This window comes from Schistocerca piceifrons, chromosome 7 (genome assembly GCF_021461385.2).
Source record: "Schistocerca piceifrons isolate TAMUIC-IGC-003096 chromosome 7, iqSchPice1.1, whole genome shotgun sequence".
NCBI lineage: Eukaryota > Metazoa > Arthropoda > Insecta > Orthoptera > Acrididae > Schistocerca > Schistocerca piceifrons.
This window is the reverse complement of record NC_060144.1, coordinates 154,447,692-154,468,688: the sequence shown is the minus strand read 5'-3', so window position 1 is coordinate 154,468,688 and position 20,997 is coordinate 154,447,692. Positions and strand designations below refer to the sequence as shown.

Below are 20,997 nucleotides of genomic sequence, written 5' to 3'. Positions count from 1 at the left end.
TTTTCAGATTTTCTAGTTTCCCTACCATGTTCAAGCTTCTGACATTCCATGCCCCGACTCGTAGAACGTTATCCTTTCGTTGATAATACAATCTTTTTCTCATGGTAACCTCCCCCTTGGCAGTCCCCTCCCGGAGATCCGAATGGGGGACTATTCCGGAATCTTTTTCCAATGGAGAGATCATCAAGACACTTCTTCAATTACAGGCCACATGTCCTGTGGATACACGTTACGTGTCTTTAATGCAGTGGTTTCCATTGCCTTCTGCATCCTCATGTCGTTGATCATTGCTGATTCTTCCGCCTTTAGGGGCAATTTCCCACCCATAGGACAAGAGAGGGCCCTGAACCTCCATCCGCTCCTCCGCCCTCTTTGACAAGGCCGTTAGCAGAATGAGGCTGACTTCTTATGCCGGAAGTCTTCGGCCGCCAATGCTGATTATTTATCAAAATTTAGGCAGTGGCGGGGATCGAACCCGCGACTGGAGACGTTCTGATTAGGAATCAAAGACGCTACCCCCAGACCACGGGTTTGCAGATTACGGCGACGCACCACTGCGTAAGGCAGCGTATTACTTCTACCAGCTGCAGAGCCCCAGTGAAATAAAAAATTTAGATAATAAAATTGCGTCCAAAACAAGAGTCATCTCAAGTCTTCCCGCCAGCGAGACCAACATAAAATGACATGCTTCAAACCCATAATTAACTGCAAGCTCAGTATATTAATGAATAAAACTAAAATACCTTAAAAATGAAAATTATAAATTCAGTTACATTCAGCATTATATACTATTCTGCTTTAATACATAAAATACTTTACAAAAAAGAATTAGACGAACCAGTTGTGAACGGCCACTCACAAACAAGAAATCAATTTTGCAAAGCTGCCTTTCTGAGGTAAGGTTTTTTAGCTAATGGCCAACCTCTTTAAGACATGTGACGTAAGAATGTTTCCACACCAACAGTAAGATACAAAATAAAATTATTTATAGTATCAAACACTGTGTAAAAATACAAGTACGAACTTATATGCAACTTGTGTCTAAGCTTCTATATTTGACAAACTGACAGAAACTTCGCTACAAGATTCTTAGAGCATACTGATGTACTCCATCTTAACAACCTGCAGAAATCCAATTTTGCTATACATCTTACCCAACGTAGCCGTTCCGCAAATAGCAAAGACCAGAATCTTCAAGCACTTCATCTTGCTCACAAAGGCTTCTTGAACAAACTTAAATTTTTATCAACACACGTATAACATAAGAATATCTTCTCAATGATCAAAGTGAAAATAAGAAGAAATTTTTGGCGCAGTACTTCTAAGGTTTATAGCGAACAGCTAATAATACAACCCGCCCACTCACCCCTACCCCCCCCCCCCACCCCCAACCGTTACTTTACTGTGCTTGTACCTGCCAGTAACCTACCAAATTATAGTTTTTGTGCTATTTAGGTAAGTAACTTTGGTTAAAACATTTTTTTAAAAAAGACAATGACTCGTATTGACAGCTGTTTCACCCATCAGTAACTTGACGCGATCTGTCAACTAGAGGATGTTATTTTTTATAACATCGGCCATAATGCAATAATTCAAGGTCATGTAACGTAAGATTAGAGACAATGCAGCATCTTACGTCCAAGTTTTGAATTTTCTGAGCCTGAATTTACTGTAACGCTACTTGTCAACATTCATGTTAATACCAGCCTGCTTCAATATTTTTTCCCCACACAGCAAATATACAGGGTGAGTCACGCAAGATGTAAAGCCCCTTTTATTTCGTACCGCTTACACAGATCGAAACTCGGTTTACAGCAAATGTTAGAACGCCGAGGGGCACGTATTTTTTGTTTGGTTAATGTTTTCGACATTGGTATCAACAGGGATATTGAAGCATGTACGATTTTTTTAATGGAACTGTATACTTTTTATAGCTGAATTCGACAGCTGTTCCTGAGAAGTAGTGGGACCCGCATGAGAGCCAGCCATGACAAGTTGTTCCACTTACTTCGCAACATATGAGACAAGAGAACACGCTCAGATTGCAAGAAGAATGTAGTTCAAAATAAAACAGGATCTGACACGTTGTGCACATTACCGAAATAATAGTAGAGTAAGTTATAGTTGTAAAATACTGACTCAAGTTACTTCAGAAAAATGGAAAAAATGCTGGTAGCCGACCTTGGGGAAATTCAGTTTGGCATCTTAAGAAATGTAGGAACACGCGAGGCAATGCGACCTTACAGCATACTGTAGAAAAATAAATAAAAATGGCAGAATAACGTTTCTAGTATTTGGAAATGAAGAAAGCTTTTGTCACTGTTGGCGAGAATACGTTCTTTGAAATTCAACAATTAGCAGCCGTAAAATACAGGAAGAGAAATGTTATATACAACTTGTACAGGCCGCAGTTGTAGGAATCGAAGGCATGAAAGGGAAGCAATGGTTGAAAAGAGAGTAAGACAGGGTTGTAGCCTATTCCAGATGTAATGATGTAATTCAATCTGTACGTTGAGCAAGCAGTAAAGGGAGCCGAAGAAAAACTGTAGAAGGAATTAACGTTCACGGAGACGAAATAAAAACTTTGAGGTTTCCCGACGACATTGTAATTCTGTCAGAGACAGCAAAGGACTTGGAAAAGCAATTGAATGGGATAGACAGTGTCTTGAAATTAGGGTTTAAGATGGATATCAACAAAAGAGAAACAATGGTAATGGAATGCAGTCGAATTAAATTAGGTGATGCTGAAGAACTTTGATTAGGAAATGAGACACCAAAAGTAGCTGACGAGTTCTACTATTTGGGAGTTAAAATACCGGATGATGACCGAAGTACAGGGGCTTTAAAATATAGACTGGAAATGACAGAAACAGCTATTCTGAAGGAGATAAATTTGTTAATATCGAATATAAATTTAAGTGTTAGGTATTTGTGTGCAGTGTAGCCTTGTATGGTAGTGAAACAAGGATGACAGGTAGCTCAGACAAGAAGAGAATAGAATCTTTTGAAATGTGGCACTACAGAGAAATGTTGAAAATTGATGGGTAGATGAGCAAATAGCGAGGAGATATTGAATAGAATTGGGGAGAAACATTATGGCACGAATAGATCAAAAGAAGGAATCTGTCGATAGGACACATCCTGAGGGATTAGTTTCGTAATGGAGTGAAGTATGGTGCCTAAACATTGTGGAGGGAGACCATGGGACGAATACGTTGAGGAGGCTCAAATAGATGCACGTTGCTGTAGTTCACTGGAGATGAAGAGATTTGCACAGGACAGACTCGTGAGAACAGCTGCATCAACCAGTCCTCGGGCTGAAGACTACAGCAGCAGCAACAACAATAACAACAACAGTTTCTGTAACGTGCTATTTCTCGCTTACCATCCCACACCAGCCAACCGTTGCCTATGCGAAACCTTAAGCAGCTAATTAAATTCCCATCCCTTCTCAAATTGCTGCAGGAATTCAACGCACCCTGGAAACTTTATCGGCAGAATCCTACATTGTTCCTACTCCTCTTCCAATATGGGTCGCTGCCAACTATCAACACGCACTTCATTCTGTTCATCACCACACACTTCATGTCTCAAAGAAACGTTAACCAAATTCTGTGTTATGATCCCCTTCACCTTTTCCTCTTTCTTCCGTATATCAAGGCTCTGTTATCTACCCCTCAATACCACATTTCACAGCTCCCACTCCATATCTGACTCTCAAATATACATTAAAGCGCTTCCGCGAACGTAATACCAAGTTCCTGTTACCTGCTTTATTTCATTCCAACATATCCACTCATTTATCCACCTAGAATTACCAGGAGCAACTGTTCATTCACTTGTGTGCACAGCCATCAAATAGTAAATACAGTTTATTTATAAAAAGACTTTGGACATATTAACCCTTTATCTCATGCAGTACTTTAAAACAGAGCTGTAAGTCGAAAATACATCATGTTGGCAGAAGATCGCTCTTTGGATAGATGATCGCCTGCCCTCAGGGTGGGGGGATGAAATTCTGTATAATAGAAAAATAATTATAATGCTCTGTCTGTAGATCTCGTCAGTTTGACATTACTGTGAATAGTGGCAATATTTTTTCTAGTAACAATGTACTGCTGTATAAATAAATAAATAAATATACAACTGTACGAGTTATGCCAACTAACGAATATGGGGCCAGGACCGCAACAGCGAGTGTAACACTTAGTCACAGTGACAACACCAGTCAAGTGAACCAAAAGCACAAACTGCTAGGCCATCACGACTCCGAAACATTTATCTAGGTCTAATCAGTATTCTTACTGCCACGCTGCAACGTTTCACAACCGTTTAAGTAGTATATACTTATAGGGATATGGTGTCTGTTCCTTCGAAGATGTCCGAAGGAACATACACCGTATCCATATAAGTATATAGTTCTGGCAGTACCGACCATGAACTTCTTCTTCTGGGCGAATGCACACATATTACCCGGACTCTTACGGGACTTGGTAAGAATGTCTTCCACGAGTAATGAGTGTGTTGGGTAGGGACACTACGAATGTAGTGTGTGGACATACAAGGTGAGAATGTGGGTCTCGCGGGAGACGTGCGCGAGATAGTCCCTGCAGTCGCGCTGTCCTCTGTGCCCTCGGTTGCTCAGATGGATAGTGTGTCTGTCATGTAAGCACGAGATCAGTCCGCCTTTAGCCGCGGAGCGGCTCGGACTTGTTTACATTCCGGCTGCGAACGTTCGCGGAAGAAGCGGTGTTTACACCGTCGTCACTCGCGTGTGTTACTGTTTGAATCGAACGCAATGGCACACAATTTCCGAAAAACCACGATACAGTTCACGTTCTGTAACGAGTATGCACGACCGAAGGCTTTCGAAATCGAACGTTTCTTGAGGGACGAAGTGCAACTTAATTACACGGAGACTATTGGAATTCATTTATCAATCGTGAGCAGCACTCTTTACGTAAAGATGATTGACGACACAGCATGCGATAGGATCATTGAAGCCGCCAAACGAGGATTCCAGTTCCGACACTCCGATGGTCATATTGGCGAAGTTTTAGTCGCTCATTCGGACCTGGGCGTGCGTACGATTCGAGTCTTCGAGCTGCCTTTCGAGGTACCAGAATCATTGGTCACTGAATCGCTCCAACCATATGGCAGAGTTATCAGTCATACGGCCGAACGTTGGGCAAGTTTTAGCACGTATCCAGTGCTCAATGGTGTCCGACAGGTGCGAATTGCCCTTACGAAACATGTGGCATCGTACATCAACATCGGCGGCTGTCGAGCTATTGTCATCTTTGATGGACAGCCCCGGACGTGCTCCGGGTGTGGTGGTGAAGGACATCTTCGATCTGCGTGTATGCAGAGGAGACTCGTGCAACTCCCCAGCGGAGACCTCCAGAATCCGACTACGCCAACGTCACTGCCGATGACTTACGTGGCGGCGCTTCGCGGGGAGGTGACGCCGAGGTCGGAGCGCACTATCGAACCGACGCCGCAGTTGACTGAGGCGCCTTCGGACCCCACTGAAAATGGAATGGCTCCGACCAACCACCAATCCCAGACATTACTGGTGGTGCAGAAAGAGGATGACAGCATCACAACAGGCATGGATGCTGAAGTGGAACCGCCCCAGGGCGTTGTGGCGGCGGCGAGAACGCAGGTGATGCAAGATTCGCCAACACCAGAGGCCGAGGTTAGGGCCCACAAACAACTCTCGCCAAAGCACCGCAAGAAGCGCCGACTAAACTCTGCGGAGACGCTCCCTTCTCTTCTTGGGAGCCCAGATGGGTCTAACACTATGGACCTGTCTGACTTGGAATTGCCGGCCGGTGTGGCCGTGCGGTTCTAAGCGCTTCAGTTTGGAACCGCGTGACCGCTACGGTCGCAGGTTCGAATCCTGCCTCGGGCATGGATGTGTGTGATGTCCTTAGGTTAGTTAGGTTTAAGTACTTCTAAGTTCTAGGGGACTGATGACCACAGCAGTTGAGTCCCATAGTGCTCAGAGCCATTTGAACCATTGACTTGGAACCACAAGCTTCGGATGTCGCAGACCATATGAATTCGGACAGTGAAAAGATGTCATGTCGTTCAGACGACGCATCCGCTCAGGGGCCTGCTACCCCTTCTGCGGTGGAGTCTAAAGCTGCGAAAGAACAACAGATGTCACACATCAATGCCGCACAGGAAAATTTGGAGCCCCCCAATAATATCAGCTGGTATGAGCAGGACGACGAAATCACCGATGCGGACCATTCTACTGGTGGGGACTCGCATCCGTCCGCATGTCAAGAAACCTAATGCCGCAGGGACACGTCCGTCGGGCGACCCTCTGCGGATGTGCAAAGGGACTATCGATACGGTGAAACTTTGTCATTTTAACATCATGTGGAGATGACAGCTACTCGACCCCAGGCATACAGAATAGGGACAGTGAATGTAAATACCATTAGATCGCCCGTGAAACAGCAGTTGTTTAGGGACATGATATATGCGTCGGTTGTGGATATACTGATTACATTCCTGAGTTCCAGGAAGTCAATGGATACATCTCCTACACCTCGCCGCACTCGAACAACGACAGTGGAACGGCGATATTGGTCCGGGACGGGATTCCGGTTCGCGACCTGGCTTATCTACCTTCGGCACGAGGACTGGCGATAACTGTTAATGGAATTCGCATTCTCAATGTTTATGCCCCTTCCGGCACAGACAACAGACGGGCGCGTGCGAGATATTATTCGGAAGAGATTGTGCCCTTATTTACCGGCAGATTCGATCATTTCATTATAGGTGGTGACTTCAATTGTGTTTTAGCCAAAAAAGACCAGACTCCACATTACAATACCTGTCGTGAGTTGCATGTGCTATGCCGGGATCTGGATTTAAGCGACACCTGGGACATGATTCATAGGAACCGTGAGGGATATACTTTTTATACCAGTCACTCGGCGAGCAGACTCGATCGAATATGTGTTTCGGTTGGCCTACAGGGTAAGGTGGTCGACGCGGAACGATGGCCTGCGGCATTTACTGATCATATGGCTTACATTTGTACCATATCACTCCCTAGGCAAAGTGTGTGGAGAAGCCGCGGGACATGGAAGCTCAATTCGTCACTTTTGGCGGACTCCGAATGTCGTCAGAGAGTCGAGGAAGTATGGGCCACATGTCAACGCCGTCTACCAACATATACCTCCGTGCTTCAATGGTGGCTCGAGTGTACTAAGCCGGCAATAAGAAGAGCTCTCATACAGTATGGTCGGGATAAGACGAGATGGCAAAGAGACACTCTTGATTATTATTACACCATGCTTCGTGAGCTGTCCTTCCAGGTGCCGTCTGCAGAACACCATGCGGAAGTTCATCGTGTCAAGGCACAAATCCTATCGATCACGCGACGACGATTGGGTGGCATCCCAATACGGGCAAGATGTCTCGACACCATCACTGGGGAACGTACCTCGATGCACCATCTGTCGCGGGAACATAAACGTTACCGCCGGGCATTGGTAACAGTGGTCCACGGTTTAGATGGCCGTCAACTGACAACACAACAGGACACTGTAAATGAATTTTTAGACCATTTCCGCCACCTCTATGCCGGTACACCGACGGACCGTCTGGTGGGGGAAGAGATACTGCACCATCTGCAAACGACACTGACAGAGACGGATAAGGCAGCGCTTATGGAGCCACTCACAGAGGCGATATAAAGGTGGCACTCAAAAGGAGCGCCCATAAATCACCAGGACCAGATGGGATTACGCTAGAGTTTTATCGAGAATTCGTGGACATGATGATGCCACAGTTGGTGTCGATGTACAATGAGGCGATGCGTCCGGACATGCGCCTACCGTCGGATTTTGTGACGGGCTTTCTCCTTCCCATCCCGAAGATGGCGGGGAGTCGCAGTGTTAATCAATATCGGCCTCTCACTATGCTAAACACCGACTATAAAATCTTTGCACGACTACTAGCGTCTCGTCTCAAGCTGGCGATATCCAGGACAATATCCCCTGATCAGGCTTGCCTAGGTGTGCGAAGCAACGTCTCCTCGGCGTTAAGTGAATACCGTGACGTTATCGCCCTTGCGGAAACGTGTAAAATGCGAGCAGCGATGATATCTGTGGACTTCGATCGTGCGTTCGACAGTATAAACCATGACTTCTTGGCGTCAGTCATGAGCCGAATGGCGATTCCATCTGTTTTCATCTCCATCGTTATGAGGCTAATACGAGGGGCTACATCGAAGGTGACTGTAAACGGTCGGGAAGCGGGCTCGATTCCTATTAACAGCTCAGTCCGACAAGGGTGCCCACTCTCCATGATGCTGTTTGCGATAGCGCTTGAGCCGCTGATGTGTGTTATGAGGCGCTCACTTACTGGGATAGCGCTTAATGAGAACTCTTTCGTTTGTCGCGCATATGCGGACGACCTGATCCTTCTTGTCAGATCAGGACATGAAGTGCGTCAGGCTGTTGAACATCTAGACTCTTACGGGACGGCGGCAGGCATTGCCGTTAACATGACGAAATCCAAAATTATGCACATTGGACGGGGTCTGGAAGACGTACCGGGACCGTTTCAGACCGTGGAATCGCTGAGATGTCTGGGGATTACATTTACCCGTTCACTACGGCGGTCAGCGGCGGCGAGTTCTCGGCGGCTTCTGCAGAATGTTCGTCTGACGATACGCAACAACTCACTGAGAGCCTTTGACATGATCCAACGTGTAGCATACACCAACGTTCACATAGCGTCACGACTGCCCCATTTAGCGCAGATCCTACCAATACCGAAGGGTACTGCAGACCGCCTCATGGCTGCCTTTGGTTACTATGTTAGTACTGGGATGTTATTTAAGATCAAATATGATACGTTAACGCTACAATTCCGGAACGGTGGCCTCAACCTCACAAACGTGCGAAACAAAGCTCTGGCGCTTTACATGCGAGCGATGATACGAAATTGGCAACAAAGAAAGCATAGCATAACGTCAGCCCTGATAGAAGTACTTGTTCCGCCTTCGTACGAACCCCCTATTGCGGTGGGCAATATTTCGCCTTCTCTTGCACACATTGCCTCATTTCTTGTTGATTACAGTTATGTTCGTCTGAAAGTACCTTCGACGAGAATACCCACGACTCGGGAGATCTATAGATGCTTGATGGATCACCATGGCCGCAACATAATGGAATTCAAATACCCGTCGAGAACGTGGAACCACATTTGGTGTGCAGTGCGTACTCCATTACTGTCAACAGCAGCGAGATCGATATGGCATATGCTTATAAACCATAAACTTGTGATCAGGAGTCGATTACATACAATTCATATGGTCGATTCTCCTCTTTGCACAAACTGTGGACTGTTAGCAACGGAAGAACATGGTTTAGTGTGTGCCGCAGCGACGGACGTCTGGATACTGACGCGTCGAATACTGGCCTTCCTTCGGCGCACTAACTACACAGAAATCACATCGGATGTACTTTTTCTACCGGACAAGACCTTTTTTCCCAAACAAAAGACGTATGCGGTCAATTGGATCGCTGGACATGCGACGAAATATTTGTATTCGAAGGATATTAAGTCCGTGATAGATTACTGGAAGTATTTACAAGAACAACACGAGCTCATACGGAGTCATACGAAATACAGGACTTACTTTTCCAATTTTTTAGGAAGTGTTTTTCACAATCCGCCCGACAGCTGGGGTGTCCCAGAACTGAGAAGGCTCCTGCAGCAGCACGACTAGAGATAGTACTGCGCGGTTCAATTATATTGGCATATAGCACACTGAGAAGAAAACTGGCCCCTACCTGTTGGCGCCAGTTATGACTGGATTATGTTAACGTGAAAACAAAACAAAAACAAAAAGAAAAACACACACACAACGATGGTAAACACCGAAACCGCCTCAGATAATGGTCCTTTGAATGGTCGACGCAGGAGAAATACATACCGCCCACACTGGCAGAAATGGTCAAGATATTATTCTGCCGGGTTTATGATGCGACACCGCGTGCTGCAGGGATTGTGATGCAGATGATAACTTCATTTTCACTCCCGCCCGTGACTAGGATTGTCATTTACTTTATTCCTGTTACAAAAAAAAAAAAAAAAAAAAAAAAAAAAAAAAAAAAAAAAAAAAAAAAAAAGGCGGCCTTTGCGTTGATCTTATGGTTTCCAAATTGTTTTTGCTGTCTCCACACTTTTCTTATCCCTAGGACAGCACAATTGTACGAAAAAGATTGTTTGTTTACCCTGCCTTCCTGTTCCCAAAAAAAAGAAGTGGTCGCGTAGTTTGACCATAAAGCGGAGGAACCGCGTTTTTATTTTTATTTTTTTTTTTCTTACAACAACAAAAAAAGATGGATAAAAAAAGAAAAAACTAAAAAAAGTGGAAATCTTCGTGCATTGTAAGCTTACACAAAAAAGGGGGGGGTAGAGTCTTTGATCAGTAATGAAGACGTCATAGATTGCGTGTTCGAAACCCGCTACTGCTTAAATTTTGATTAATAATTTAGATTAAGTAGTGTGTAAGCTTAGGGACTGATTAAAAAAAAAAAAAAAAGAAAAAAAGATCCAGGGTTCGTATCCCATACGGGGCACACATTTTCACCTGTCCGTTGATATATGGCAACGCCCGTTAGCAGCTGAAAGTATTAAATTAGTTCTAATTTCGTTTAAGTAGTAGGTCTTGTTGGCTACATTTGGATCGTTGCTGTAAACCACAATGATTGCATGAAATACCTGAACTAGCTTTTGGCCCCTCTTCTTTCAGCACTCGCACCATGTTATCGCAGACGTCTTTGATCAGCAGGAACATGGGTTTCAGGCGGCTAGCTGTGAACGACGGACTCAGCTGAGACCGGACTTTCCTCCACCTGCAAACAAGATGCTTACGTTACGGACAGAGGTACACAAAACTACATCGTACTACTCAGACAAATTTGGAAGACGGAGAGGTAACTTTTTATCTGGACAATTACTTCTAGCCCACAGCTAACATTTTTAATAAAAATTAGAATCAAGTGTGATGCAAAAGGCTAATGTATTTACATGTGTTGATAATTTCATGAGCACGTCAGCTGTGAAATGGGCTTGTAACATTAATAGTGTAAAAAGAATAACACGTTTAGTTTCACATGTGGAATAATCGGGTCTACTGCCGGATGTTTGTGTCGCTCTGGCACAATATTTCGGCCACGTAACTCGTTGCCTTCTTCAGGTGCTACCTGAGACTGCCGTATTGGAGGATCTTGTCCAGTATTTATGCCCAGAGGGCGCTGAGTGCTGTCTCTGCCGTCCGCACCCGCCTGACGCTGCCCGGTGCCAGAGCGACACAAACATACGGCAGTAGACCCGATTATTCCACATGTCAAGATCTCGCCGGGAAAGCCTGAAGAGTTACACGTTTACGTTTCTTATTAAAACAACCACCTCTATTGTTTTCGATAATCTGTAGGGTCCAACATCTAGCTATTAACCGAAGATAATCATAATAGATTGTAGACCCACTGTGTTTGTATACACACTCGGAAGACAAGCTCGGATGTCAACATATGAGTAACTTCGTCACATACACACAGTTGACGGATATGTAGATGACTGCAGTTGTCTGCGACAGCTACAGTGGCCACCACAGTGCATTCGTGTTGTTCGTCTTTTGTGTTGTTACAAGGCACTGTGGGGTACACAAGGGCATGAGCTGTGTCAGATGTTGAGCTGTAGACCCACTGTGTTTGTATACACACTCGGAAGACAAGCTCAGATGTCAACATATGAGTAACTTCGTCACATACACACAGTTGACGGATATGTAGATGACTGCAGTTGTCTGCGACAGCTACAGTGGCCACCACAGTGCATTCGTGTTGTTCGTCTTTTGTGTTGTTACAAGGCACTGTGGGGTACACAAGGGCATGAGCTGTGTCAGATGTTGAGCTGTAGACCCACTGTGTTTGTATACACACTCGGAAGACAAGCTCGGATGTCAACATATGAGTAACTTCGTCACATACACACAGTTGACGGATATGTAGATGACTGCAGTTGTCTGCAACAGCTACAGTGGCCACCACAGTGCATTCGTGTTGTTCGTCTTTTGTGTTGTTACAAGGCACTGTGGGGTACACAAGGGCATGAGCTGTGTCAGATGTTGAGCTGTAGACCCACTGTGTTTGTATACACACTCGGAAGACAAGCTCGGATGTCAACATATGAGTAACTTCGTCACATACACACAGTTGACGGATATGTAGATGACTGCAGTTGTCTGCGACAGCTACAGTGGCCACCACAGTGCATTCGTGTTGTTCGTCTTTTGTGTTGTTACAAGGCACTGTGGGGTACACAAGGGCATGAGCTGTGTCAGATGTTGAGCTGTAGACCCACTGTGTATGTATACACACTCGGAAGACAAGCTCGGATGTCAACATATGAGTAACTTCGTCACATACACACAGTTGACGGATATGTAGATGACTGCAGTTGTCTGCGACAGCTACAGTGGCCACCACAGTGCATTCGTGTTGTTCGTCTTTTGTGTTGTTACAAGGCACTGTGGGGTACACAAGGGCATGAGCTGTGTCAGATGTTGAGCTGTAGACCCACTGTGTTTGTATACACACTCGGAAGACAAGCTCGGATGTCAACATATGAGTAACTTCGTCACATACACACAGTTGACGGATATGTAGATGACTGCAGTTGTCTGCGACAGCTACAGTGGCCACCACAGTGCATTCGTGTTGTTCGTCTTTTGTGTTGTTACAAGGCACTGTGGGGTACACAAGGGCATGAGCTGTGTCAGATGTTGAGCTGTAGACCCACTGTGTTTGTATACACACTCGGAAAACAAGCTCGGATGTCAACATATGAGTAACTTCCTCACATACACACAGTTGACGGATATGTAGATGACTGCAGTTGTCTGCGACAGTTACAGTGGCCACCACAGTGCATTCGTGTTGTTCGTCTTTTGTGTTGTTACAAGGCACTGTGGGGTACACAAGGGCATGAGCTGTGTCAGATGTTGAGCTGTAGACCCACTGTGTTTGTATACACACTCGGAAGACAAGCTCGGATGTCAACATATGAGTAACTTCGTCACATACACACAGTTGACGGATATGTAGATGACTGCAGTTGTCTGCGACAGCTACAGTGGCCACCACAGTGCATTCGTGTTGTTCGTCTTTTGTGTTGTTACAAGGCACCGTGGGGTACACAAGGACATGAGCTGTGTCAGATGTTGAGCGATCATTCTGAGTGACAAGGAGATGCTGCGTCCGAGTGTGAGACAGCGTTATCAGCATGTTGGCCGGCTGATCGAATAGTGCAGTATCCAGATTTTTGGATTATTTGGATATGACAGTGCCCCGATGTTGGACAGCATGCGAATGTGGGGACAGGTATACTGGTCATCAAGGTTCTTGTGGACTACGTCTGACCGCCATAAGGAAGGATCGTCGTTCTATGCACTAAGCACAATGTAATCCCTCACGTCTGCTGCTACCATCCGAGAACAAGTATTGGACTGACTGCAACATTCTGTATCATCCCACACCTCCGGTCAGAGAGTAGCAGCGGCTGGAATAGGGATTTACCATTCGAAGGGTATGTTGCCGTTAACACCACGACAAAAACAGCTGCAATTCGAGTGGTGCCTTCACCCGGAAAGATGAACGGCGTCGTATTGTGTCCAGCAGTGAATCGGTGTTTTGCATTACGCCGGATGGCCATCGTCGGCGATCTGGACACACTCGTGTCATTCCTGCCGTCAAATTGTTGGGAGCCATCGCGTACCACTTTTGGTAACGACTGGTAGTTTTTGAGTAAAAAACGGCAGAACAGTACGTCACGGACATCCTGCGTCCTCTTAAAAGTTACATCTCACACTACAGTACAGTGGTGCCATTTTCCAACAGCACAATGCTCGTCCACAGATGTTACGCGTCTCTATGAAGTGTCTGTATGATGTAGAGGTACTCTGGTGGCCTGCAAGATCCTCTGATCTGTGGGACCAACTCTGACGCCGGCTGCATCTCAGTGCTGTTACGCAGGATATCAAATACCAGTGACAACAGTTCTGAGCCAACTTACATCCAGGCCAAATTGATAACTGTGTTCATACTTTGAAGTTCTTTGCAAATTTGACTTGATTTTGTAATCACTGAAGGAACATCACATATCACCTCGATCCATGAAGTTCCATTCCGTTTCCTCCTGCTCTGCTTGATGATTCACTTTTTTCTTGGTCAAGATCTTTACAAGACCGGTGATTTTCGAAGAAAGATATTAAAATGAGGTATTGTTGGGCAACCGAACATTTAACACCGTTTACAGATTTCGTATTCGTTTTTTGAAACCTCTGAGTATATTCTGTAAAGACTCAATACGCCATAAGGCACTACAACCGGCTTGCTAACAAAGCACTGTTGGAATTCTCCGCTCCCGTGCACCCGTTTGTTCGCCTGCAACATACTGCAAGAGAGTCGTAATGGTTTGAGAACAGCTGACGGACAAGAAAATTCTTGTGTCACCGCTACCCTTATTGCCACATCATCCTCCAATCACCTGGCGTCAAATCTACTGAGCGCATCTAGGAGGCCATGGAGTGAAATGTGCTAGCCTTGGACGTTGTTCCATCGCAAGCAGATAAGTTACGAGCAGCTATGAAGTGGTCAGATGGCTTCCCAAAGCTTGTGGTGTTTCAAAAGATGCATGCCATGACGCATCTTCACCAACAGGGAAACAAAGGATGCTCCACGCTACGGTTTGTAATTCAATTGCTCAGAAGAACATATATACGAGAAAACGAAACGTTTTATTTAATTACGAAGGCTACTCAGAAAGTAGGGGACGTTTTGGCATAAAAAAACTAAGTACAAGAAATACATTTTATTATATACATCTCAAAGAGCGACTGACATACTACTTTTCCACATAGTCACCAAACACATTGAGGCAGTTATCATAGCGGTGGACAAGATCTGAAATACCTTGGTCGTAAAATTCAGCCGCCTGAGACTTCAGCCAGTGAGTCACACCCGCCCAGAGTTCCGCACTGTCATCAAAGCGCTGCGTTGCAAGCCAGTTCTTCATCTTGGGAGACAAGTGGAAGTCGCTTGGTACAAGATCGGGGCTGTAGGGCGAATGAGGGAAAATTTGCCATTTGAATGAATTACGGAGTTCTTTAGCGCGTTTTGCCGTTTGAGGTCTGGCATTGCCGTGCAAAAACAAAATTTTGGACGTCAGCTTTTCTCGGCGTTTTGTTTTGAACTGCTCTTCTAAGGCTGTGCAAAGTTTGGCAGTACCAGGCAGAATTTATGGTTGCTACACGTTCGAGAAAATCAATAAGAAGCACACCTTTCCTACCCCAAAACAATGTCGCCATCAACTTCCTTGCTGACAAGGTTTGCAAACATTTTCTTGGTTTTTGGGGGAACCTTGTGTGCCTCCACTCGATGGACTGTAATTTTGTATCGCAATTGACGTGTTTCACGCAAGTATCGTCACCGGTTACGATTCGATCCAGTAATGAATCACCATGTTTGTGGCAGGCCTCCAGAAATGTCAACATTGACCCCATTCCCTGTTCTTTATGGTGCTCTGTAAGCATTTTGGGCACCCATCGTGCACAAAATTTGTGGTAGCCTAGCTTTTGAGTGACAATTTCAAACAACAAAGTCCGTGAAACTTGTGGAGAAGAAAGTGAAAACTCCGTTATTGTGAAGCGACGGTTTTCACGAATCGTTTCATCAACTTCAGCGACAAGATCGTCAATCACAATGCTCGGGCGTCCACTCCTCTCTTCATCATGAACGTAGATTTGGCAATTTTTGAACCGAGTGCACTATTTTCTTCGGAACATTCACTCATTACGTTGTTTCCGTACACTTCGCACAGTTCATGATAAATTTCTATAGGTTTTAGGTTTTTCGCCAACAAGAACCGTATCCAGACCGCACCTCACAACTGGAGGGATTTTCGATTGCAGCGCACATTTCAAATTCGAATATCGAAACAACCAGATACGCAGAGACGTTCCCGCTGTCACGGATGGATGCCGACTAAGCTGCTGAACACGTACATACTAAAATATACGCGGTCGGCGCGCGTCTAGCGGCCTCAGACGGAAACATTTCCTTTCTGAATAGCCCTCGTAGATTCAGTTACAAATGACTGCAATGGATAGTGTTACACCATAATGTGTGGCATGTTGTCATCTCTAAAGAATGCGTGGCCGCTAGCTTCCTGCGATTTCTTCCCGACGGCTCGTGGCACCAATCTGCCTGTAACTCCTGCACGGATTTCATGATTTGACGGCTGTCTATACGGCAGAGCCAGTCGCTCAATTCTGTGATCTCCTCGTGGTGTGATCGTCCTTGAAGGACCGTGCCACACCGTTGTCCTTAGTCGTGTCGTCATCACTTGTTGACGGCCGGAGTGGCCGTGCGGTTCTAGGCGCTACAGTCTGGAACCGAGCGACCGCTACGGTCGCAGGTTCGAATCCTGCCTCGGGCATGGATTTGTGTGATGTCCTTAGGTTAGTTAGGTTTAATTAGTTCTAAGTTCTAGGCGACTGATGACCTCAGAATTTAAGTCGCATAGTGCTCAGAGCCACTTTGAACCACTTGTTCTGCTGTCTTTGCACTACAGCCGAATGTCAATGTGATCTGCCTCCATGCTCCTGATGCCAATGATCCGATCTTTCTTAAAGTCCGAAAGAAGGCGACAACGATGTTCTATTAACGTTAGACACACCTAATATCCGAAATGTACTCCCATAATTTGGGTGGAGAAAAACTGTCACGAAATTTTAACCCTGGATAGCTGATGCCAGTTGGAATCAAATTTACTAAATTTGTGCTCCATTTTTAAACTACGGTAACTTGGCGCCACGCGCTCCAATTGGCCGTGGATTGCCGTGTTGCCGTTTGTCTGTTGACAGGCAGTGCTATGGTTCTCGCTACCACCGCGCGTGCGGCCCGCCTTGGATACATCCCGATCTCCAGCAGGCAAAGCATTTGCGGTCATGCGTTGTCCAGAGCATCCGGCAACAGGGCAATCCCGCGGCCAATCGGAGCGTTTGGCGCCAAGTTTCCGTAGTTTAAAATGGTGCGTTGTCGCCCTACACAACGTCAGTGATTTTGGTTCCCACTGGCATCAGCTATCCAGAGTTAAAATTACGTGACACAATTTTTCTCCAGCCTGTATAGGATTGGTTTTTTCTGTCCTGAAAACACTTAAAATAATCTCTCATAAGGATGAAATTTTTGTCAACATATCTCAGAGACATGGAAACAATGGGCCATAAGTTTGATATCGTGCTGTCATTATGTACAAAGTACATGGCGTAACACATTCCATTTCAGTCAGTGTAAAGGACAAAGACATTCAAGTGATAATTATCCGATTGCAGTTGAGCTGCAAAGATATCAGCAGCGGTAGTGGAACTGCAAGTGTATCATATTAATAATGACCACTTTTGGGCCACTCTTTTTTCCTCAGGATAAGATTTGTGTGTGTGTGTTTCAACTTTTTTTGACGTCTGGCAGCACGTTGGTGTTAGGTGTATTGGTAAGAGAACCAGTGTACTGGGAGAGATCAACAATATAAAAATGGATAAACATGAAGAAAGAAGTCAATTAAAAATTCATATTTTTGTTTTGAATATGTTTTAATGAATATAGAATTCTAGTATTAAATATTTTAGTTCAGAATAATTTTATCAGTTTAATACAAATTCTAATGAGTTCTTGGTTTTGTTCAAGCTTTACCATGGCTTTCTCTCATCATAGCAGTTACACTTATTATCAAAATTTTGATTATCGTGAGTTAGACTTATTAGAAATATTTTGACCATCGTGAACAGGAAACACACACAATCCAATAGTAATTTTTACGTTTGGTAGTAAATTTCATCACAGCCAACACATTCATCCTCATCTTATTCATCAAATCTTGATTTCCGTATTCTTCTATAGGATCTGCACCTGATTAACACAGAGAGGTATTTGCAGTATTTTTCTTACTGAGCTTTTTCGGTCTGTTTTTCTCTTCACTAATATACTGGTATTTCCCATTGATCATTCATTGATAATTTTTTGTGCCTTTTTCTGTTTCCTTTCTCCTCTTTTCCCTATTTTTCCCTACAGTTACAATATTTTCAGCAGAGTTTAGCCCTTTGGATACAACTGTTGCCTTCCTCTTAACAGTCACGGTTTTGTCAATAGAAGAAAAAGTATTGTCTGTGCTGGCTTAGGAGTAGTCAGTTTTGAGGTGATAATCTTGAAAGATTAAAACTGTGTGCCGGACCGACACTCGAACTCGGGATCTTTGCCTTTCGCGGGCAAGTGCTCTACCAGCTGAGCTATCCAAGCACCACTCACGACCCGTCCTCACAGCTTCAATTCTGCCAGTACCTCGTCTGCTCGCCCGCGAAAGGCAAAGGTCCCGACTTCGAGTCTCGGTCCGGCACACAGTTTAAATTTGCCAGGGAGTTTCATATCAGCGCACACCCCGCTGCAGAGTGAAAATCTCATTCTGGAATCTTGAAAGTTCTAGTTTTGACTTAGGCAGATAACTCTGCTCTTTTGGTGTGCTTGGGATCAACAAGTCCTTTGATGAGCTTTGAGGTGGTTGGTTGGCCTGTGTGCAAGATTCCGCTCTTGCATTTTCTGGCACAGATATATCTTCCGACAAATAAGTATAGCCTGAAACTGCGGCTACCATCAGTGGCATTATTACACATGCCTTGAAGCTAAATTTAATTGTGCTCCGTCTCTCCCACATAAAAACAAGTGGTCGATCTCTCCCGATTGTCTAGGAGAGATGGACTTCACCAACTTCTGTCTGTAGGCAGCGGTGGCCATTTTAGGTTAATTTCATGCCTACACATTTCTCAAACTTGCAGTAAAAAAAAAAAAAAAAACCTGTATCGGTACTGTGAAAATTGAGCCTTAATACTAAAGTTATATAACAACACAATAACGCTTTTCTGTTTACCAGAACAGAGAATGTGATTTTTTTCCAGAACTAACACGAAAGTGACAGCAACTCTTCTGCATCACGTTTGTTCACAAAAGAACTTCCTCACAAACAGTGTGATCCGCTCTCCAGTGGCGCATTTGTGAAATCTGCCACTGGTCCGTCTCACCCAATGGTCTAACTCTTACCCTACGTATTTGACGTAAGCAGTTCTTTTGGGTTTATTTTATTGGGCTACTCCCGGCCGTTCGCTCATCATTGTCGGTACACTTATTAAGCAAGACAAATACACTGGTGTGCATAACTTAAGGCCGAAAGTAACTTTCGCATGATGTGTCACTGCAAAATAACGTAGCTCGGTGAAATGTGGACCAGAAGGTAACTGAAAGAAACACGCAATGAGAGGTACAGAAATAACACTTCTATTAAAAGACAATAATTACACTAAAGTCACCGCGACATACGATTGTCCCCTGCACATTATAAAAGGTGGGACGTGGTTCTAAATAGGGTGAGTGACCACCAAAGACGACAGTGCTCTGAAATGTGCTCCCATGCTCGACATAATCTCAGTGAGGAGTTCTTGGCGTAGGGCATTGTATCCTTCCACCAGCGCAATTGAGAGCTGCTGGACTGTTGTTTCTGCAGTACGTCTCTTCAACACATCCCACACGTGCTCAATGCTACTTAAGTTGGGGGATAGGGCAGGGCAGTCCATCCGCCGAATATCCTCTCGTTCCTGGAGTTCCTCCACTTGCGCAGTTCAATGCGATCGCTCATTGTAATCTATTACAATGACGTCAGGGCCGAGACACCCTTGAAAAGACAACATGGTGAAGAAGTATAGTGTCACAATGACGTTGACCGGCAAATGTACCGTGTTCAAAGATCTGTAGGTCAGTATACTGCCGCAACATTATGCCTCCCCGCACTTTAACAGCTGGACTACCACAAAAATCATATTTGCCAATGTTCGTGGGTGTATTACGTGTCCACATCTCTCGCCATACGAAGGTGCGTAATGCACGCTGGAATATTGTCACCACCTGATCATTTTGGTGATCAGGTGTTATAGTGTGGGAAGGCATGGGCGCACTGAACTCCGTATCTTTGAACAAGGTACACACACTGGTCAACGTTCATGTGACATATTACTCCTTCCCCATGCTTGCATGTTCAGTGGTGCATTCGGCTGTGACTTCATTTTTATGGAGGACAATGTGCGAGCGCATCGAATATTGCAGGTGGAGCAGCTGATATTCGGCGAATGGTTTGACTTGCCTGTTCCCCCGAGTTAAATCCCATCAAGCACATGTGGGGTGCGTTGGGGAGACACGTATTGCAGTACGTTCACATGCAACAGCGATTATCCAGCAGCTGTTAACCTTGATGATAGAGAAATGGGACGCCCTACCACACGATCTCCTTACCAGCGTTCGTGTCCAGTATGGGAGCACGCTGCAGAGCATCGACTGCCCTCTGCGGTGATCACACATCCTATTAAGAAAAATATACCACCTTTTGTAATGTCAAGAATACCATCATAAATCGCGGAGACTTGTGTGTAATTATTGTCTTTGAATAAAAGTGTCACCTTTGATTGTGGCACCATACACAATCATTAACCCGGCACCAGGGACGTAGGGTCCCCTTCCCTATTCCTCCACTGGGGTAGTTCCTGTCTGGCGCGTCCACGTCGCGGGGGTGGACATCCTACACCTCAGTAGGCCAGAGTGCTAGGCAGGGACCCAATCCCGTGGGGTATAACACGGAACCCATGCCTAGGGTTACGGGTGAAGACCTTAATGGCAGCGACGGCGGAGAAGGAAGACTTCGGAACGGCGTAGCTGGTAGATGAGGCAACCCTCCTTTCTGGGAATTAAACGAGACGCGAACCACTGCCTTGTGGTGGAGGAGAAACTCCAAAGGCTAAGGGAGACAACCCCAACACAAAATCCTTTCTTGCGTTAGGCCTAGCAAGAAAATAGGAAAGTC

At 45.1% G+C, this 20,997-nt stretch overlaps 1 protein-coding gene across 1 annotated transcript in view; it reads right to left on the bottom strand.

Annotated features, from left to right (window-relative positions):
- The window catches only part of LOC124804927 (cytochrome P450 6a2-like), an 84,195-nt gene that overhangs the window by 42,076 nt on the left and 21,122 nt on the right, over positions 1–20,997 (bottom strand). Inside the window, exon 4 of the mRNA XM_047265302.1 lies at positions 10,759–10,892. Coding sequence (XP_047121258.1) covers positions 10,759–10,892 — 134 coding nt within the window. The remainder of the gene's footprint in view (positions 1–10,758; positions 10,893–20,997) is intronic.